The following is a 21,292-nucleotide window of genomic DNA, read 5'->3' on the forward strand; positions in this document are numbered from 1 at the left end:
GTCCGGCGATCATAGATTCATACTCAGCTTCATTATTTGACCCGTTGAAACCTAAACGGAAAGATTGTTCGATCATCTCTTCAGTTGGGGATTTGAGTTGTATTCCAACGCCCGACCTCTGCTTCGATGAGGCTCCATCGACGTGGAGTTTCCATTTTCTGGTCTTGTCATTAGCGTCAGTTTCGCTGGGAACGAGCTCGATGATAAAGTCTGCTAGTACTTGTGCTTTCGAGCTCGTTCGAAGCTTGTACTTTATGTCGTACTCTCCGAGCTCGATTGCCTACTTTGCTAATCTTTCGGATTGGCTTGGGCTATGTAGAACCGTGCGTAACAGTTGCGACGTCATTACCATGATTGTATGGGATTGGAAATATGGCCTCAATTTCCGTGCGGCATTCACCACTGCAAGGGCCAGTTTTTCCATTACGAGATATCTTGTTTCGGCGTCGAACAAAGATCTGCTGATGTAGTATATTGGTTTTTGTTCGTTGTTTTCTTCGCGAACTAGAACTCCGCTTACTGCATGTTCAGAAGTCGCGACATATATGTATAGAAGTTCGCCGTGAACCGATTTAGATAAGATAAGAGGTTCGCTTATGTGAGCCTTAAGTTCGCTGAGAGCGGCATCGCAATCGACGTTCCATTCGAACCTTTTGTTTCCTTTAAGAAGTTTGTAAAATGGAATGCATCGATCCGTTGATCTCGATATAAAGCGGTTTAGCGCAGCGATCTTTCCGGTGAGTCTTTGTCCGTCTTTAATCGACTTCGGGGGCAAAGTTTCGATAAGCGCTGAGATCTGTTTAGGAATGGCTTTGATCCCTCTTTTGGTCACGAGGTATCCCAGAAATTCTCCAGATGCCACTCCGAACGTACATTTGGTCGGGTTTAGTTTCATTCCAAACTTATTGAGGATGCTGAAGCACTCTTGGAGTTGAAGAACGTGGTCGTTGGCTACTGAGGATTTCACCAGCATGTCGTCTATGTAAACCTTCATAGTTTTTCCCAGTTGGTTGGAGAACATTTTGTTTACCAGCCTCTGGTAGGTTGCTCTGGCGTTCTTCAATCCGAAGGACATTACTTTATAACAGTACGTCCCTCGCTTAGTGATGAAGCTCATTTTTTCCTGATCCTCGGGGTTCATGAGGATCTGGTTGTATCCGGAGAATGCGTCCATGAAGGAGAGTAGCTCGTGGCCCGCCGTAGCTTCGACCAATCGGTCTATATGGGGCAATAGGAAACTGTCTTTCGGGCAGGCTTTATTTAGATCTGTGAAATCGATGCAGACTCTCCACTTCCCATTCTTTTTCTTTACGACGACTGGGTTGGCGAGTCAGTCTGGGTATTGAACCTCGCGAATCGATCCTCTTTTCAACAGTTTGTCGACTTCATCGTTCACTGCTTTAGCTCTTTCTGGCCCAAGCTTTCTTCGTTTCTGTTTGATTGGCTTAAATGTGGGGTCGACATTTAGGTCGTGCGATGCGACGTTGATATCGATGCCAGGCATGTCGGCGGCAGACCATGTGAATGTGTTGATATTATTTCTTAGAAAGATTATTAGGTCGTCCCTGATCTTTGGTTGGAGATCACGTCCACTGCTAACACATTTCTCCGGGGATTGCGGATCTAGGGAGACAGTACATGCGAGGTCCTTCTCAGGATCTTTCGTCGAGGGATCTCGTACCACTGGTTGGTTCGCTCCTTGCGGGAACATCTTGCGGTATTCTGCCATGTAACAAGATCGAGATTTTTTTTGATTTCCGTAGATGGTCTTTTTCCCGGTAGGGGATATGAATTTTACGCATTGGTGATAAATCGAAGGGACCGCCTTCATTTAGTGGAGCCAAGGTCGGCCTAAGACAGCATCAAACGGCGAGAGGTCGTGCATTACGGAAAATTCTGTTTCTTTTTCGAAGTCGTGTGTCTTAACGGCGATCGCTATGTTTCCTAATAGGGGCACCCTACTTCCACCTCCAAAGATGTAGAGAGGGGAATCGTATTTATTGATCGCTATATCAGGTCGACTGGGTTTCTCAAAGGTATCGTACGACAGCAAATTAGCTACGCCTCCAGAATCGATGAGAACCTTCGAGAAAGAGACGCCGGCAAGTTCTATTGTGATGATCAGAGCATCATCGTGGGGCATGTCGAGCTCGACGTTCTCGTAAGGGGAGAAGGTTATTGTGCTTTTGTTCAAGGTCTCCTTTCCGAGCAGATGATTGTCTCTTGTGTCGTGAGATGGAGCGTCGCGTGCGAGATTCTTGGAAACCGCGGGCTGCTTCGACCTTGAGTTATTGGATCTTTGTCTGCGGATCCATAATTGTGCTTAGAAATCCTAGATCGGGTTCTTATCAAGGATATTTTTCGTTTATCTTCCCCACAGTCGGCACCAAAATGTAGAACCTAAAATCTACACTCAGTATTTTGTAGTGTTTGTAAAGTAAACTAGGGTAGTGACAAAAGATGTAGGCAACGATATCCTTAGAACACAACGATGTAATCGGAATTTGGTTGACAAAAATGGACTTTTATTGATTAAGAGGTCGATTACAAGGAATAACAAAGAGATCGACTATAACAAGGAGATCGATCAATAGTAAGATCTAAAACGAAGTGAGAAAGCTGAAAATATGTGGTGTGCTCTCTCTCTCTAGGGTTTTCGCTGTGTCTTTAGCATTGATCTCTCCTCTCTTTTATAAGCTCGACTCCGCTATCCTTGCAACTGCTTCCGCGACCTTCTCGACTTCGGCGACCTCCTTTTCTACTTCGTTGACGTCGCTATGGGCCCTAGTTTCACGGCCCATCTGTTTTGATCATAAAATGTTTGGTTGAAGTTCAGCATCTTCCTTGTTAACTTCGTTCGAACACATCGATATTCTTCTGCGGGCTTCTTATTCGCGGCCCGTTTCCGGAATAGGCCCAATAGTTTAAATGACCAAAATTGGGTCCAACAGTTACCCTTAATGAAATACACGGTTTAAACTAAAATACACGGTTTAGATTAATCAGCAGGAGCAATTAGGGTAAAAAATTGAAGTGTAATATATATTCTAACCTATTGTAAACCAACAATATCGTATAAACATGAAAAAGTAGGCAAATAAAATTGGGAAAATTGTCATTTAAATCACGAGCTTTTAAATTTGATTGAAAAAAACATGAAGTTTCCCTTAGACCAATTAAAGCACAAACTTGGTTTGAATAGTCATTTTAAATCTCAATTTAGTTTGACTAAACCAAATTAAACATGATATTAACTCGGGTAACAGATTGATTAGACGGGGCTAATCGTCATCTCTAATCTTCGTTAAGTCCAAACGACGTCGTTTTACATTTTAAGAAAAATTGCACCTGAAAAGAATCGACAGCAAGTACACCTTGACGTTTCTGTATATTATTTTGAAAGGGATACAGAAAGTAGAAGGAAGCGCTAAGCAAGTGAGAATAACTGTAGTACTTACGGAGCAATGAGGAATCGAATGAGAATTGGTGAAATAATTTCCCTGCTCATTAGGCCAAAATCTTTCACAAATTTAATTACACCTACAACATCTGCGAGTGTATGAAAAGTTACTTATTTTAAAAGCAAATGAAGTAAAAATATTGATTAATTAACAATTTTCATTATTTAATATTTTTAATAATACTTATAAATAAATTAATAATTATTATAAATTTTAATATTTTTATAATACTCATGAAGTTTTTAAATTATTAAGTTATTTACAAGTTTTAATATTTATAAAATCATTTACGGATTTAGGGCGGAAGAAAATGATTTAGAGATTTCATATATCTATTAGTATTCATTCAAGTCAAGAAAATTGCAAGTGGTCTATTGGTTCAGTCTTGAGTGTGTCTTTGGTCAAGGATTCTTATTCCTTTCAAATAAAATTGGGTTCCGGCTTGGAGTTAAACACTCTAAACCAGGAAAAGAAAGATAACGGTACCGAGAAACCTAATTACTCATTTATATAAGGACTGATTCCGCAATTTTAATTTTTTCGTCACACGAGAATACTTTTCCTTGTCTCTTTTTCTCTCTTACAACAAAATCAATGGATCCTTCAATTTTCAAGCTCCTCGAAGAAGACGAGGTTAGGTTCCCTTTTTCAGAATCCTTACATCTGTTCTGTGTGCCTTATTGTGAATTGTGTGGCTAGGATGAATCGATGCATTCGGGAGCTGATGTGGACGCGTTCCAGGCCGCTCTAAATCGAGACATTGAAGGAGGAGGTTCTACTTCCCTCCCTACGAACCCTCCTCCTGGTATGGTTCCGTTTCAGTGTTCACCTCTGAGATTGTATATGAATAGTTTGTGAGGAACCCTCCCTATACCACGTTGAGTGTGATTCAGGTGCTCTGTTAGGGGTTGGTTTCTGTCTCCGCATGTTTAGCATACTTGTGTTCGTTTTCTATTCACATAGTTTACTATTGTTCCGTTAATTGTGGAATATGGTATTATTATAAAATTTAGAAGTCAGTCCATTGCTTTGAATTATTTTTCTGTAGGAAACGACACCCATTCTCCCAACCAACACTTCACAACGACATGGAAGAATGGTGGTATAGGAGGAGATGCCAATATGAATCTCCTGACGCAGCAGCACAGCCTCGAAAGCACTCAGATTAAGGATCAACAAGGATCGGTTATAGACAGTCAACAACAACAACATGATTCAAAACGTGCAGATGAATCTCAGTTACAGCACAACCCGCCTCAAGACCTTCATCGACCAGCTCAGCTTTGGGAGAAGAATCCTTCGCAGATTTCTGAAAAGAATCCTAATGAACCAGAAAGACCGCATAATCAAGAGAGCGAATCTCAGTTTCCGAAACTGCAAAAGATGAGTAGTAATCAACAGGCTCAGGCTCGTGGAGTGGAGCAGCCTGTTAATCCTCTGAACCGTAACCCTAAGCAAGTACCGTTTGCTGCTTTGCTTCCTACCTTATTGGCTCAACTCGATAAAGACAGAGCGCTGCAGCTCCGTACCCTATATTCTAGACTTAAGGTCTGTGAAATCATTTGACACTTGCTCCATCATTATCCCTGATTTCCCTCTGATACTTGCTTGCAGAAAAATGAAATCCCCAAAGAGGGGTTCACACGACATATGAAGGATATTGTAGGCGATCAGATGCTTAGGTTAGCAGTTAGTAAACTACAGCAGGTATTGCATATATTGTGTCTTTAGTTTATATATTTCCGGATACTGTTTTGTTGTCTTTTTACAGTTAGGAGTTCAGTGAATGTATAACCTTTTTTACTTTCACTTCTTGCAGTGGTTTAACAAATTAGTAGGATAACATATATTATATTAAGCAAAGCCCTCAACTTACCCTATTTTAAATCACAACCAAACAGTTAAAATATACCTTTTCACAGTATGTTATCTTAGTTGATTATAATCTTTTCTTAGGCTGTCACACTTGCGCCTGGGATGATTTAGTCATATGGTTTTACCGACTTACGTTTGTCCCACATTGCTTTTGTATTAGTTTTGGTGTTTTCCCCTTTGCATTACGATTAGGGTGTTTTCCTTTTTAAGTTAGATTTACGATTGTATAAGGGAGGCTCTCTTATGATCTCTCTTAAATACTTCTTTATTAGTAACTTGTGATCGTTTTCAGGTGGGTTATAACCAGGGGAAAATAGGAATTCAAGCTCCTTCTACTGGTATTGATAATCAAAAATCTCCGTCTGACCCTCGTGGAATCGTCCACCTTAACCAACTACCTTCGTCAACAGGCAGTTCAGTTCCTGTGCAGGGGCTTATCAAACATCAGCCGCACCAGATGCAGCTTCCACCAAGCTCTTTTCCCATGTATACCAGCTCCGGTAATTTCCACTCATTCCCGGGTTCAAACACCAATGTTTCTGGTTCCCCATTGAGACCACACCTTCATGATCCCCATATGAGACATGTGGCACATAACCAGACCATGGGATCATCTGGTCTCGGAGGACCGCAACAGTCTACAACAAACATGATGACTATGCCCAAGTTTGAGAGGCCAACTTCTGTCAATGATCCTAGTAGGGTTCAAGGTGGCGCTACACCGCACTTCCAGAACAACTCGTCATTGCCTCTAAACTCTGCACCTGGTCAAGGATCATCAATGTCTCATGTGAAGCAGGAATCAGTTGATCAAAGTTTTGAACAGAAGAATGCAGCCTCAGGGACTTCGAAGGAGGATTTAGAGAAGGACTCCTCTAGAAACATGGCGCAGACAAGCTCTGTTTCTCCTTCCATGACAACTCAACTGGATGCTAGCACAGCGGTAAGAGCTACTTAATATATATAAAAAAAAAGTTAGTTTCAGTTTTTCTTTGTTTGCCTCTTCTTTTTTAGTTTTTTTTTTTTTTTCACAACCTTTGCATCTATCTTATTGGGGAAAAAGTTTCAGTTTTGGAAAGTATTTCTCGTTGACCAATTATTTATGAACACCAGATGAATTCTCGTGGTCAATTGGGTACGTCTCAAGCAGGAGTTAATACTAGGATGCCACCCAAAAAGCCTTTCGTTGGTCAGAAGAAACCTCTTGAGACATTAGGTTCTTCATCGTCACCACCAAGGTAAATCGAGCTCCTCTTGTTTAGAAAAAACTGAATTATTTACACTTTTCTTAAGTCCTTCGTTTTCGTTAGCCAGTTAAATTGTAGTTAAGAGTTCTATAATCATATGGTTATTCTGCATGGTTCAACTTGCAGCAAGAAGCAAAAAGTGGTACAGAATTCTATGGATCAAAGTATTGAACAGCTCAATGATGTCACTGCAGTCAGTGGTGTTAATCTCAGGGTGCGTTTTCTAGAATAATATAAATCTGCTTATGTATGTAATACTGAATTTTTTTATTTTATCTGGTTAGGAAGAGGAAGAACAATTGTTCTCTGGGGGCAAGGAGGATGGTCGTGTTTCTGAAGCATCTCGGAGAGTTGTGCACGAAGAGGAAGAAAGACTAATTTTGCAGAAAATTCCTCTGCAGAAAAAGCTGGCGGAAATTAGTTGCGCTACTATCCGTATCTTCTTATCTGCTTTCGGTTTGTGAATCACTTAGAGAAACTTATATATTTATTTGTTTATCATATGTGACAGTGGCGAAAGTCGGTTTAAAGCAGATAAGCAATGATGTTGAACGGTGCTTGTCTTTGGTGAGATGTCACAACTTCTTCTGAATTGTTCTGCACATAGTACCCTCTTTTTTGTTTGTCTTTTCCTTTCTCATGCATTTTGTGCTCTCAGTGTGTGGAGGAAAGGATGCGAGGACTGTTATCTCATATAATTCGGTTGTCAAAGCAGGTCAGTCTAATTGTGTGTTACTTGCTGCCTCAACATTGTTGTATCTGATCTTTCTGAAGTCTTACAAGTGTTTCTGCAGCGGGTTGATACTGAGAAATCTAGACACCGGACTGTTATCACCTCAGATGTTCGGCAGCAAATCAACGAAATGAATCAGAAAGTGAAAGAGGAATGGGAGAAGAAACAGGCTGAAGCAGAAAAACTTAAGAAACCGAGTGAGGTATATTCCGATTATATCTTAATTTAATTACAGCATACAGACATTGCAAAGTTTTTCTGAATGTTGCAGGGTGAAGAAGGTGATGGTGGAGTTGATAGTGAGAAGGAGAAAGAAGATAACCGTTCGAAGGGTTTGAAGGTAAGGGAGAAATTTAAAACACACTTTTGGAGGCAGTTTGAATGTAACTTTGCAATGTTTGGTTTTTAATGTATGAAGGGAAACAAAGAGGATGATGACAAAATGAGAACGACAGCAGCAAACGTTGCTGCTCGTGCTGCTGTGGGAGGAGATGATACGTTTTTAAAATGGCAGTTAATGGCAGAAGCACGTCAGAAATCTGTATCTGAATCTGGTAAAGATGGGACTCAGAAAGCTACTTCAACTGGAGGAAGAAACTCCAAGGACAAGCAAGATGGTGGGCGACGGTTTACTGGAGCTGGTGAGTTTTTTATTTTGTCTTAACAGCTTTTTATTTACTTCACGGTTTTGTTCCATATAATAATCTCTGGATTCTTGTTTTCAGGTGGTCGAAGATTAGGGAAGAACCAAGGTTCGTCGCTTCAACCAAAAGTGGTGAGGACAATCTCGGTGAAGGACGTGGTTACTGTCTTGGAAAGAGAGCCTCAGATGTCTAAATCTATTCTAATGTATCGGTTACTTCAATAGTCCTTATCACAATCGTTATATTTATAATCATTAATGAAGTTAAACACAGCTTCATAAGATCTTAAAAGGAGACTAAATGCATATTGTGGTGTGATATGGGACGCTTCAAGGAATGTTTACTGAACTTGGTTCATTGTTTACTGTAAATAGCATAACCTGGTTTGTTCCAGTCGATCTATTACAACAACTGTATATAGTTAGGGCTGGACATTTTATCTCCAAACCATGTGTTATTCACTTGTGACGTGGTCAGACAGGTGTTGGCTCTCTCAAACTTTCCATCTCCTTTGAACGGGTTCCATCCTGATTCTATGTTTGTTAATTTCCACTATTTATTCCAAATGAGTAAGAATATAAGAATCCCAATGGAGATTAGAAGTTGTTATCCTTGGATACCATGATTCCTTTGGAAGACTAGGAACAAATTTCTGTTTGAAGGACCTGAGTTTAAGGCAGGGGAGATTGTTGACAAAGCTTATGATGAAGCTTCCGTTTGGTTCGCGGCTCAAAAGTTAGACAAAGAGAGAGAAACATGTGATTTTGAGCCAGAGCTACCACATAGAAGAACTTGGAGCAAACCTTCTCGGAACTGGCGCAAATGCAACTATGGAATCACGTGGTCCAAAAAGAAAAAGTTGTTGGGCGCAACTTGGATTGTTAGAGACCATAAGGGTGACACTCTTTTGCATAGTAGAAGATCTTTTGCTAATGTGTTGTATTTTAAGGAGGCAAAGATGATGGCTCTATGTTGGACCCTTGAATCTATGGCTTATCATAACTTAGATAATGTTATAATAGCAGGGGAGGATGCTACTTTGCTCAAAGTTATTGAACGCCCAAGAGCTTGGCCTTCTTTTACTTCAGAGTATCAGTCTCTGAGAATCCTTTTGAGTAGATTCAGTGGGTGGAAAAATATAGTGGAATCCCGCAGCTCAAATAGATATGCCTTTTTCATAGCCAAAAGCGCTCAACAAGTGCAGTGGGGTCAATCCTATGTTGCTAGGGGAGCTTCTGGTGGTTTTTTGGTTATAGTAGTTGGTGTTTAGATTTTTGGAATGAACGGTTCTTTGGTACCATGTTGGTTATAGTCTCTTGTACTTATTGGTGGCTGCTAAGCCTTTTATATAAAAATCTTTTGAGGAAAAAAAAAGATTTAATCTTTTTTTTTAGAAAAAAGTTTCTCAGCTACACGAGATTTGCTATAATATGGTGCAAACCATCCGAAGTATTGAAATGTGTCGGAAACTACACAAAGTTTATGATAATGCATGCTACATATACCAAGTAACATTAAATATAGTACCAACATCATAGACGGATTAAATTGATTTTAACAAAACATAATAGGGTCAAATTGTGATTACATTAAGTTTAAACCGGTTCAGTCAATCCCGACCCGACCCGGACGTTATATCCACCCCTGGTCGACTTTAATATATGTCCTTCTCCAGAAATCGAAATTAGGGTTCATAAGAGAAAAATTGATTTGTTACAGAGTCGACCACAACCCAATATCATTTCTCTCGTTCTCTGTTTCGATTTCTCTGCGATTTCTAGAGAAAGACGTATATTAAAGTCGAACAGGGGTGGATATAACGTCTGGGTCGGGTCGGGATACATAGCGTATAGTACTTTTTGATACATAGCGATCGATCGATGATATGAGATTAGCGTCAATCAATGGTCTCTTAGGCAAGCTTTAACGAGCTGTTCGATAGGGTCACTAGGGTTGTCTAAAGCAACTATCGCATGTTTCTAGCAATCCTATCTCAAAGGAAATCTATTCATGTGCAGAACCTACGGTGATGGTTGTCCACAATCATAAAATCAAGATTCTATTTAGCTACTCTAGAACATAGGCAATGCAAACAGTTCATTGAAGGAAATCTAACACCTTAGCAGTTCTATATTTTGTGCTAATATTTCATAACCTATTTGAACCCTAAATCTAACAAGTGAATTATTCAGAAATAGAAAAGTAAATCGTAGAAAACATAAACATAAATTGCATAAAAAGATAGAGTAAGAAAAATTGGAGTTCCAACAGCTCTGAAGGAGTCTTGGATTTTCTCTCCAAACTACTAAAAACCCTAAATATGTTTTGTTGTGAAAGAATAGAAAAATAAGAAAGCGTGTGTTGCCTAGAACAATGGCAGAGCACATAAATATTATGTTAAAACTCGTTATGGACAATCTCGTAATTAAATATAACCTTGGACTTTAAGTCAGTTGGGAATTAAGTCGGGCCCTGCGTGCTTCATTGTCGATCGACGACACTTAGTGTGAATTATTAGGAGTGATTGGTTCGACCTTAACAAATGACTTTAGCTTCAAGTTTCATCTACAACCATATAATTTACCAATCATGCTTTATCTAGTTTTTAAAGCTAAAGCAAAAACTTAAAAAATATGACTGCAGGAGCCTTATTTTCTAAAGCAAAAAAATAGTGATGGGCCGATTGGTAATGACTGTAGCTTTAAAATTTTTGTTGTAGGAAAAAAGCTGTAGATTTTTTGCTGTGACTTTAGATTTTATTGCTGTAGATTTTACAGAAAGCTAAAGAAAATTGTTTTGAATATTTGGCTTTAGAAAGCACTTGTACAGCTGTACGTTATTTCAGGAGCTGTGATTTTTAAAAATTCATTAAAGCTTGATTGCTGTGAATTTAGTGCTTTAGAAATAAATAGTGCCCTGGAGAGAACCTACAGCCTTTACCAATCACACCCGTAGGAATATTTTTCCTTTTTATTATTTTTTCATTTAATTTCTACATCTACATTAGATACCGCTAGATCAAAACATTCTACAGACTAAATTCTACAGTAAATCTCTACAACTACAGTTTAACTAATTGCCCCCATTGACTCTGAATGTCAACTTCCGGACTAGTTAGATGATCAGCTACGAAACTTCTTCTATCTTTGTCTGCAAAATACTTCAAAATTACAATTTTATTCCAAAATACTCAAGTTTTTGTCTTTGACGTTGATGCCCTATTTTGGGGTTATTAATATAGTTATATTTTCATTTTCTTAAAACACTAAACTGTAGAAATAATATTTGGAAATAACTCTTTCTGAATGTCATTTTCGCCCAACGACAAACTGGTATCCATTTTCTATGTTCTAGAGTAGCTAACTATATCTTCAAAATTTGAGTCTTAGCATGTGGGTCTCGCCCGTTTGACCCGCCGTGGCACGGATGCGGGTTGAACCATTTGGAAAAATCGATTTGTAGGTGCAGGTGTGGGTAATAAATATTTTATGTGGGATGAGTGCGAGTTGGTTGATTTTGAATCATGGATACTCGAAAAAAAAGAAAATTTTGAAAAATGATTTTCTTTTTATAAAAAGGTATATATTTTGTAATGCGTGATAGGTAAAAAAAATTTATGTAAAAGTAAAAGGGTAGATAGGTAAACGACGGCGTTTCATTGTCCAAGCCAGAGAAGAAGAGCAAATCGGTATTTTAGCATTCGACTAAACCCATCGCCCAAGAAAAGTTAGAACTAGGAAAAGTTTGGTGACTCGTTTGAGATCTGTCCGTAGCTGAAGCAGTCAGAGAGGATGAGCGAGGGGGACGATGCCGTTAGACGCCGAACCGCAGCGGTGGCCGATTATCGGAAAAAGCTCCTCCAACATAAGGAGCTCGAATCCCGTGTTCGAACAGGTGATTTTCCGATCTGTAATAGGGCTTTGATTAGTGTAGATCTGAAGCTCTCTCTGTTGAGTTAGTTAGTTATATACATGAACCTGATGACTCGTGAGTTGGTATTTTGTGCAATAATAGCGAGGGAGAACTTGAGAGGATCTAAAAAGGAATTCAACAAAACTGAGGACGATCTCAAGTCTCTTCAGAGTGTTGGCCAGATCATCGGTGAAGTCCTTCGTCCTCTCGATAACGAAAGATGTAACTCTCTTTTTTTCCTCTTACTATAATATCTTCAGGTTTCCTAAAGCTAATAATATATATTTGTTTTTTAATTAGTGATTGTGAAAGCGAGCAGCGGTCCTAGGTACGTGGTGGGATGCCGTAGCAAAGTGGATAAGGAGAAGCTCACATCTGGAACTCGAGTTGTTCTCGATATGACTACTCTTACTATCATGCGTGCCCTTCCCCGTGAGGTTGATCCCGTTGTCTACAACATGCTTCATGAAGACCCTGGCAACATTAGCTACTCTGCTGTCGGTGGTTTAGGTGATCAGATTCGAGAACTCAGGGAATCTATTGAGCTTCCTCTCATGAACCCTGAACTTTTCATCCGTGTTGGCATCAAACCACCAAAGGGAGTTCTTCTGTATGGACCTCCCGGCACCGGCAAAACTCTACTAGCTAGGGCTATTGCCAGCAACATCGATGCCAACTTCTTGAAGGTGTTTTATTAATTCTCAAATTGTTTTATGGCAATATCCTCCTGAGGTTTAATCTAAAATCTATTTCCTCTTTGTTAGGTTGTGTCTAGTGCAATCATAGACAAATACATTGGAGAAAGTGCTAGGCTCATTCGGGAGATGTTTAACTATGCTCGTGAGCACCAGGTAGGTCTCTTGCCTTCTGTGATTATATATATATATATATATATATGTTTCTGTTCTATGAGCTTCGTATCACGTTCCTGACTTTATTATATATATGCTTCTTCTTTCATCTGGCTAGCCTTGTATCATTTTCATGGATGAAATCGATGCTATTGGTGGGCGTCGTTTTAGTGAGGGAACTAGTGCTGATCGTGAAATTCAAAGAACACTTATGGAGTTGCTAAACCAGCTTGATGGGTTTGACAACCTCGGAAAGGTAATGGCTCTCTCTGTTTCTCAATCTATATTTGCATAAGATTTGGTATATATTGGCTGTCATGACATTTGTTGGATATCTTTATTGGATTCTGTTTGCTGCTACACTAAAAGCCATCATCGATGCTATTAGTGTGTGTGAGTGTGAATGAATGTGCTTTAACTTGGTTTGTATAAATGTATTAGGTGAAAATGATAATGGCAACGAACAGGCCCGACGTGCTTGATCCTGCACTTCTCCGTCCTGGTAGGTTAGATAGAAAAATTGAGATCCCTTTGCCGAATGAGCAATCAAGAATGGATATCCTCAAGATCCATGCAGCTGGTATAGCCAAACATGGTGAAATAGAGTACGAGGCTATCGTCAAACTTGCGGAGGTTAGTTTTAGTTTTTTTTATTATTATTAAACGTGAGTGTTGCTTTTAGCTCCATGAGGCTTTCGCTAAACGTTTTCTCCTCTCCCAAAAAGGGATTCAATGGTGCTGATCTGCGTAACATATGCACGGAAGCTGGAATGTTTGCAATCCGAGCAGAGCGGGATTATGTGATCCAAGAAGATTTCATGAAGGTATATTTGAGATTTTGTGGTTAAATCATGTTTTTGTAATTAATATCTTGGTTTATGATTTCGAAACGAGCTAATTTTTGCAGGCGGTGAGAAAGCTGAGTGAGGCCAAGAAACTCGAGTCGAGTTCACACTATAATGCTGATTTTGGAAAAGAGTGAGAGAAGATACATTCATTAGGTGAAAAAGGGACAATGCAATATCAGTTTCGTATTGATTATTTTTGTTTTTTTTTCTTGTGACAATGTCAAACTTCTTTCTTTTACTTCTTCGAGGAGCAAAGATTAGTGCTTACTACGTTGTAGTAACTTATCGCTTCAAGCATGCGTCTCTTTTAAGTAAGTTCTCTTGCATTTGTTCTTAGTAAACAGCAATTTGCCCAAACCAAAAGAGCAACCTACAGTTAGTTTATCTAGGCCTTCGGTTCTGAGCTTGACTGAACATGCCAAACTGAATCAATATCTTTAGTTTTTGGTTCATGCTCAGTTTTAGATTTGAACCATTCAGCAATTTTCCAATATTAATTTATTGATTTAGTTTTGCAGCGGGTTAGTTTGCTTTTTTGAGTTTTTCATATTTTAACCAGATCAAACTGACTTATACAAAGCTGTGCTCGACCGACCTAACACAATCATAACAAAACTTGACGAAAATACAACAAAATTATCTTTTTGGAAACTCTTACAGGATCTCTTGTAAAGATAGTAAGTTTGGTAGTGGTCGGATGAATGCTTGACAACATTTTCTATGGGGCTTCTTATTCATCTTTTTGGACGAATGAGAAAATAAAAAACGAGAAGAAAATATCAGTAACAATTATTTTTATCGTGAGACACTTCACAATATCAAATAGATCTATTATGCGCTTTTGCACTTAGGCAGACTTCATAAATTATACTGTATATTTGATCAAAAAAAAAAAATTATACTGTATATATTGTCTCTTGTTCATTTCAAAATACATTTAAGATTATATTGACTAATGAATATGTAAATGTTCTTTTTTTGAAAAAGGGTTTGCTAATATGTAAATGTTAGTATTGATATTAAATTTGAACTTCATGTCCTCGTTAAAATCAAAATACTGGATACTTCATCAAAATTTCCATGTAGTTGTATAATAGTATACAATAGTAATTTTCTTTTGACATTTCACTTTGTTTCGTAAAACACTATTTACTAATAGTTTGAAAAAAACAAAGACACTGGACCATGTCCTGTCCAAATGTCTTTGCAGTCTGTTGAGAAATGATTTCTTGAGTAAAACCTGCAAATGAAAGGAGTGAAGACAGTGAGGAGAAGAAGAAACGTAAAGCACAAGAAACAAGCAAGAAGAAGAGAAAGAAGAAAGAAGAAACGTGAAGGAAGGAAGAAGAAGAATAGTCAAGGTCAAAGTTAACAAGGAAACTAGTTATGTAACTAGTAGTTACGTTAAGGTTTAGTTGGTAAGTAATATAACTAGTTCACAGTTGCTAAGAGAATTGGTAAGAGTTGTTAAAATAGTTAAGCTATGAAATGTGAGAATGGTCTAAATATTAGAGGTATGCGCTAGGTGTGAGTGAGCAAGAAGGAATGATTAAGAGTCAGTAAAGTTTTTTTATAAAGACAGTGTGTGATCGTTTGTAAGAAAAATAATGTAAGAATGAATGAAAAATCAGTTTGGTAAAACAAAGTCTTACATAAACAAAAACAGAGAAAGAGACAAAACTAAAGAACAAAACTGAAAACAAGACTGAATCACTACATGGTATCAGAGCTCACTTGATCGTGGAGCCTGTTCAAGAAAATTACAAGAAGAAGCGAAGTTAAAAGAAGAAGAAAGGAATGGCGATTAACCTCATATCATCTTAACTGGTGGATGTGTTCGATGGTCAGAACTACGAGTTGGGCGGAAAGGATGCGCACAACTCTGATGAACAAAGAACTATGGGAGGTGGTGAAAGATGGAGTTCCAGATCCTGCAACAAAGACTACAGAAACATTTGAGACACCAGGAGGAGACCATGCAAAGACGATGACAAACCTGAAAGCACTAAAAGCCAAAGATACATCAGCTCTACAAATCATTCAGCATGGTATCAAATGTAATCTTTGACAAGATTCTCTCAGCAACAACAGCTAAACAAGCCTGGGATCTCTTGGAGCATTCATACCAAGGAAATGAAAAAGTGAAGATGGTAAGACTGCAGTCCTTAAGAGGAGATTTTGAAAATCTGAAGATGAAAGAAGGAGAGAAGGTGAAAGCTTACTCTGACAGAATTCAAGCTGTAGCTAATCAAATGAGAGCTCTAGGAGAAGGAAGATCCAACTTCGATATGGTGGTGAAGATGCTAGCCTCGATGCCAAAGAGCTATGCACCTCTATCTTCATTGATGGAAGAAACTAAAGATATCAGAACAGTCACATATGCTGAACTGATTGGATCTTTAGAAGCACATGAGAAAAAGTTCTTTCCTGAAGAAGAAGAAGAAGAAGAAGAAGAAGAAGAGAAGAAGAAGAAGAAGAAGAAGAAGAAGAAGAAGAAGAAGAAGATTCAGAAGGAGCATTCCATGCTCGGTTCAGAAATATGAAGATGGAAGACAAAGAGAGAGCAAACTCAAGTCAGACAAATTACAGAGAGAAGAGGTGGTGTGGTTACTGTAAAAAGGATAATCACAATGAAGATGTATGCTTCTTCAAGCATGGAAGAAACCAGTTTGATGCCAACAGAAATAGAGACATGAAAACTTGTTTCAGTTGTGGCAAACTGGTCATTTGTCAAGAGACTGCAGGAGCAAGAGACTTGAACAAGCTCAAGCAAATCAAGAAGAAGATGGTGATGAAGAAGAAGAGGAGTACCAGATGTTCTCAGCAAGGCAAGAAGACAAAGAACCACTTGAAGAAAACATGTGGCTCATCGATAGTGGTTGCACAAATCATATGACCTCTAACGAGAATCTGTTCACCAGAATCAACTCAAGGGTCAATGTTCCAATCCGTGTTGGTGATGGAACGGTGTTGATAACTAAAGGAAAAGGAGATATTGAGGTGGAGACAAAGAAAGGCAGGCGAATCATCAGAAATGTCTTCCTAGTCCCCAACATAGCCAAGAATCTACTAAGCGTTTCTCAGATGGTTGAAAACGGCTATGGTGTTACCTTCAAGGATAAAAGGTGTGTCATCCATGACAAATCAAGAAGAAAGATAGCTGATATTGGAATGGCTAAGAAAAGCTTCTATCTTCACTTGGAGATAAGCAAACGACCAACCACAACTACTGAATCAAAGGCAAGTGAGGACGTATGTACCCAAGGAGCTGGGTACGCTGAAGTATCAAAACTGAAATCATGGAAGATTGAAGCAGCTGTCAATGATGAAAAGCAGAGAAAGACAGAGTCTAACAAAGAGAAGACTGAGATGAAGAAGATCAAAGAAGTGATTCAAGGAACGAGAATGAAGAAATTCATGATCAAAGAGAACACCAACCAAAGAAAAGAAATCATATTTGAGAAAGAGAGGGAGCAAAAATAGATTGGCAGACCAGCTGATCAACACTCAAAGAAAGAGAAAGGAAGGAATGAAGAAAAGTCTCATGGAAAAGAAAAGATTGATCAAGAGCCAAGGCACAAAGGATTTAACTTTGGAAGTTTCAAGAAAGTGGACAAGTATGAGAAGAACTGCCCACCAATGCAAAATATTCAACTACCAAGTGGGGAAGGAACAAGTGAGTTACGTGTATGTGGCAAGTCAACCACCAATGAGAAAGAAGGGAACGTCATTGCGAGGTCAACAAAGGTTCTTACATCAGAGGCAAAAGTTGCAGGGAGCAATGTGATATCAATTCAAGAGGGAGCTGAGAAAATCAAAGTTGGAAAAGAAACCAAATCTGACAAGATTCAAAGTGCAAGTAAAACAGAGAATTTGAACATGCCAAGGAGCTATGCAAGTGTGTTGATGAGTCCTCCTCCAACAAACAACAGAACAAGCAAAGAAGCTACTAAGGTAACTAATCTTAAAATTCTGAGTTGGAACCAAGGCAACAACTCAAGGAATCAAGAGGGAGTGTTGAGAAATGATTCCTTGAGTAAAACCTGCAAATGAAAGGAGTGAAGACAGTGAGAAGAAGAAGAAACGTGAAGCACAAGAAACAAGCAAGAAGAAGAGAAAGAAGAAAGAAGAAACGTGAAGGAAGGAAGAAGAAGAATAGTCAAGGTCAAAGTTAACAAGGAAACTAGTTTTGTAACTAGTAGTTACGTTAAGGTTTAGTTGGTAAGTAATATAACTAGTTCACAGTTGCTAAGAGAGTTGGTAAGAGTTGTTAAAATAGTTAAGCTATGAAGTGTGAGAATGGTCTAAATATTAGAGGTATGTGCTAGGTGTGAGTGAGCAAGAAGGAATGATTAAGAGTCAGTAAAGTCTTCTATAAAAACAGTGTGTGATCGTTTGTAAGAAAAATAATGTAAGAATGAATGAAAAATCAGTTTGATAAAACAAAGTCTTACATAAACAAAAACAGAGAAAGAGACAAAACTAAAGAACAAAACTGAAAACAAGACTGAATCACAACACAGTCCAACCGACCATGCGGTGAGAAGTAACATATGTTTTTACAGGCATTTGTGGGAGATCCCTGGTAAGGGATATTATGTCTCAAATCTGATCGAACCATGTAAATACAGAACCAATGTGCAAAGGTAGTAGAAACAAACAACAGTCACCAACATCTCCACCCATTATCGTATGATGAGTTTTTAGTGAGATCATAATCTTATGCCTATACGTGGTCACGTAAGATGGAATAGAACTAAACCAAGACACATGCATAGGTGGACTAAACCGACGCCAACAACAAAACTCATAAAATAGACATGAAAGTAAATCGCCGATGGTGAGTATGAGATGTGACAACAACTATATCCTCATAGCAAAACTAAAACATTTTGGACGATTTTCTTGTAATGGCTTTCTTTATTATTCAAAGCCTAAACTAATAGATATATTAGACACATAGTTGTCCCACATCGGTAGTTGGAAAGGATCCTTAGTAATATATAAGGTGGATGGACCACTCCTCTTATCACCAATTGGTTTTAAGTGTGAAGCTCATCTAGCTTAACATGGTATCAGAGCCCGATCCACGCAGTCCAACCCGATCTTCATCGATCTGGCCCAAAGTTGGCCCATCGATCCTTACCCGAGCATTCCGAGATTGACGCTCAAAGAGTCATCATCTCGAGGGGGCGTATTAGACACATAGTTGTCCCACATCGGTAGTTGGAATGGATATAGGTTAATAATTAAAATGAGAAGAAGTATGGTGTTAGGAATAAAAGTTCAAATGATAACCATGCATTTTGTAATATAAACGATACAAACTTAAACTGCAGTTTCCTTTTTCAAAAAAAAAAAAAAAACTTAGACTGCAGTACGTTTAACGGCATAGTTCCGTTGTTCTGGTTGTATCCGTTCTTCATGGCTTAGATTTAGACAAGTCCAAAAGATTTCACAAATTACAATAATTTGTAGGAAGCAGAGACAATGAGCTTTGAACCGTACCTAGTGTTCTTGAGCTTTCCCAAAAGAGAACAATTTTAAAACTCAACTCATACAAAACAAAGAAACAACAGAACTCTAAATAGGACATCATCGATTTTTTAGCATAAAAACATAACTCTAAATATATTTTTAGACCAAAAATTCTAAATATATTTGGTAAGAAAATTATTATATAAGTAAATATAGCGCAGTTGTAGCATGAAATTTTGTCAAAGATGTTTGAGCAGGATCTATATTATAGAACTATAATTTAGTTAAGACCACCTCTTCAAAAATTTGACATGCCGACATTACGTACGTCGTAAATCACCAAACAGCCTGGGTATTAACTGTATCTATACTATTAAAGCAGGATCCTATTGGTTTTTTTACTAAATCTACCCTTCTATTTTAAAGAAGTTCCATGTTTCATTAAGGGTATTTCTGTTATTTTGTATCATTTTCAATTAATGGGTCCTTTAATTATAGGCCCAAACTTTTTTTGTTCCTTTAATTTCACGGTTTTGGGCTATTTGGGCCGATTTTAATATTTATCTAAGTTCACATTTTTCATTTGGGCCATTTGGGCCAAGTTCTAATATTGATATTAACAAATATTTACATATAATTATTATTATTTATTTTTCTCAATATAACTAAAACTTTCTGAAAATATTTTAATATTGATAATGAAAGACTTAAAATTATTAAAAGAACATAATATTAATTTATTCACAAGTTAAATCTGTTAAAAATTATATCTTTCAAAAATTCAGTACATAAAAGTAAAAGTTGATTGAAAAAATTTAAAATACCACTTCAAATTTTTGAAAAAAATCAAGTTCAATTTTAAACATAAATAACCATTTATAAAATAAAAATAAAAATAAAACAATACAATAAAAATAAATGAAAATATTTCATTTCACAAACTTATTCAAAATTTATAAAAAAAAGAAAAATAAACCCGCGCTTTTAAAGCGCGGGTCAAATCCTAGTATTATGCTTAAAAAAAAAGTAGAATATTGATTTTCATTCTCTTATAGTGTCCAGCTTACTTGCAATGATAAACAAAAAAGGACCTGAAACGCAAAATACAAAATAACTTTATTTGGTTCCCTATGCAGTATGAAAAGTGAAGAGTTCTTAATTAGCACAGAATTTTCCAAGCTTAACTTTTTGACTTTTCTCTCTAATCATGTGCTAATCGTCCCTTCACATCACTATAAAAAGCACCACGTACCAAAGTTCGTAATATCATATTTTATTAGTTTTAAATTATTATTTAGAAAAAATGCCGATCCTAACTCCGGCAATCAAACTCGTGGTTTTCAGGCAAAGTCTTCGACCACATTCCGCTGTTGCATTCCTCGTTGAGTTCCTCTGCTTTGTCTTAGAGCTACTCGACAAGGAGAAAGATCTAGCAAAGATATTCGGCATAGTTTCTGCTTGCGACACATTAATCTTCACTATGCTCGATATAATCCAAAATATGATCGAAGAAGGAGTGAAAATACGAAGATGCGGTCAAGTGTTTTGGCTTTACAAAAACGATGGGAGTCTCTATTGGCACACGCTAAACGCGTATCTACTGATGTTGTCCATTGTCCACGTCATTGGCTCTGCCATTTCTTATAGGTCTCGTAGACGTTATCTAGTGTTGCTCCCGCTTTTTATTGCTGGCCTTGAACTTCTTCCTCAAGAGGCATATCAGGTTCTTGGAAGTGATCAGAGTCTGAACCTTCAAGATTACGTTGAGCCAGATCAAGTGCCACAAGATTGTATTGGGCCTCTTCAGAACCCATTAGATGGTATTGAGCTGGAGGAAGGCGACAGAGTGCTAGATCAAGAATTTGCTGACAACATTGGACCTGATGGTGGACATGGTGGCTCGTAAAAAATTAAGGCTTACAGAGGAATATAAGCTGAAAATATATCGTATTAATATATACATATATTTTGCTAAAAAAATACATATATATTATGGATGTTTGATGCACTCTATCTTACAAATGTTATGTACGATTCTAATTAGAAAGACAATTGATATAGGAGATGTGGTAATGTAAAAGAATATTTACAAGAACTTAGTATGAATTACAAAATGTGAAAATACTTATTGAAAAATGTTTATTCAAGCAATTAGGTTTGAGTTTTGTGGCATTTTGTAATTTCTTGTATGTTTGATGTTGAGCTGGTCATTTTTTTTCCAACGGAGCGGTTACATCCGAAGA

At 37.9% G+C, this 21,292-nt stretch overlaps 3 protein-coding genes across 5 annotated transcripts; all 3 read left to right on the forward strand.

Moving 5' to 3' along the window:
• The first annotated feature begins 3,944 nt into the window (after positions 1 to 3,944).
• On the forward strand, positions 3,945 to 8,452 carry LOC108813507 (transcription initiation factor TFIID subunit 4b). Of its 3 annotated transcripts, XM_018586083.2 has the most exons (15): positions 3,945 to 4,094; positions 4,161 to 4,266; positions 4,510 to 5,009; positions 5,076 to 5,168; positions 5,629 to 5,674; positions 5,747 to 6,279; positions 6,450 to 6,574; positions 6,710 to 6,797; positions 6,868 to 7,003; positions 7,095 to 7,150; positions 7,242 to 7,298; positions 7,378 to 7,518; positions 7,588 to 7,656; positions 7,735 to 7,957; positions 8,042 to 8,452. In XM_018586083.2, exons 1-15 carry the CDS (start codon positions 4,056 to 4,058, stop codon positions 8,182 to 8,184), a joined length of 2,355 nt encoding a protein of 784 aa, XP_018441585.1. In that variant the 5' UTR covers positions 3,945 to 4,055; the 3' UTR covers positions 8,185 to 8,452. The 3 variants fall into 3 exon arrangements, with proteins under 3 accessions (XP_018441585.1, XP_018441584.1, XP_056845195.1); XM_018586082.2 differs by having other exon boundaries at positions 5,629 to 6,279; XM_056989215.1 differs by lacking the exon at positions 3,945 to 4,094 and having other exon boundaries at positions 4,187 to 4,368; positions 5,629 to 6,279.
• Positions 8,453 to 11,651: 3,199 nt separating this feature from the next.
• LOC108805799 (26S proteasome regulatory subunit 10B homolog A) lies at positions 11,652 to 13,878 on the forward strand. Its single transcript, XM_018577748.2, has 8 exons — positions 11,652 to 11,854; positions 11,975 to 12,094; positions 12,173 to 12,558; positions 12,637 to 12,723; positions 12,842 to 12,979; positions 13,165 to 13,356; positions 13,449 to 13,547; positions 13,631 to 13,878. The coding sequence occupies exons 1-8, from the start codon at positions 11,752 to 11,754 to the stop codon at positions 13,703 to 13,705; spliced, it is 1,200 nt and encodes a 399-aa protein (XP_018433250.1). The 5' UTR covers positions 11,652 to 11,751; the 3' UTR covers positions 13,706 to 13,878.
• A 6,419-nt stretch (positions 13,879 to 20,297) lies between these two features.
• LOC108808093 (uncharacterized) lies at positions 20,298 to 21,046 on the forward strand. The gene has a single exon (XM_018580292.2). It carries the CDS (start codon positions 20,353 to 20,355, stop codon positions 20,953 to 20,955), a length of 603 nt encoding a protein of 200 aa, XP_018435794.1. The 5' UTR covers positions 20,298 to 20,352; the 3' UTR covers positions 20,956 to 21,046.
• The last annotated feature ends 246 nt before the right edge of the window (positions 21,047 to 21,292 follow it).

This window comes from Raphanus sativus, chromosome 6 (assembly GCF_000801105.2).
Source record: "Raphanus sativus cultivar WK10039 chromosome 6, ASM80110v3, whole genome shotgun sequence".
Classification (NCBI taxonomy): Eukaryota; Viridiplantae; Streptophyta; class Magnoliopsida; order Brassicales; family Brassicaceae; genus Raphanus; species Raphanus sativus.

Coding starts and splice junctions, on each gene's coding strand:
- LOC108808093 (XM_018580292.2), top strand. CDS start 20,353: ATGCCGATCCTAACTCCGGCAATCAAACTCGTGGTTTTCAGGCAAAGT.
- LOC108805799 (XM_018577748.2), top strand. CDS start 11,752: ATGAGCGAGGGGGACGATGCCGTTAGACGCCGAACCGCAGCGGTGGCC. Junction 12,724..12,841: donor ACTATGCTCGTGAGCACCAG/GTAGGTCTCTTG, acceptor TCATCTGGCTAG/CCTTGTATCATTTTCATGGA. Junction 13,548..13,630: donor TCCAAGAAGATTTCATGAAG/GTATATTTGAGA, acceptor TAATTTTTGCAG/GCGGTGAGAAAGCTGAGTGA.
- LOC108813507 (XM_018586082.2), top strand. CDS start 4,056: ATGGATCCTTCAATTTTCAAGCTCCTCGAAGAAGACGAG. Junction 5,010..5,075: donor CCCTATATTCTAGACTTAAG/GTCTGTGAAATC, acceptor ACTTGCTTGCAG/AAAAATGAAATCCCCAAAGA. Junction 5,169..5,628: donor CAGTTAGTAAACTACAGCAG/GTATTGCATATA, acceptor GATCGTTTTCAG/GTGGGTTATAACCAGGGGAA.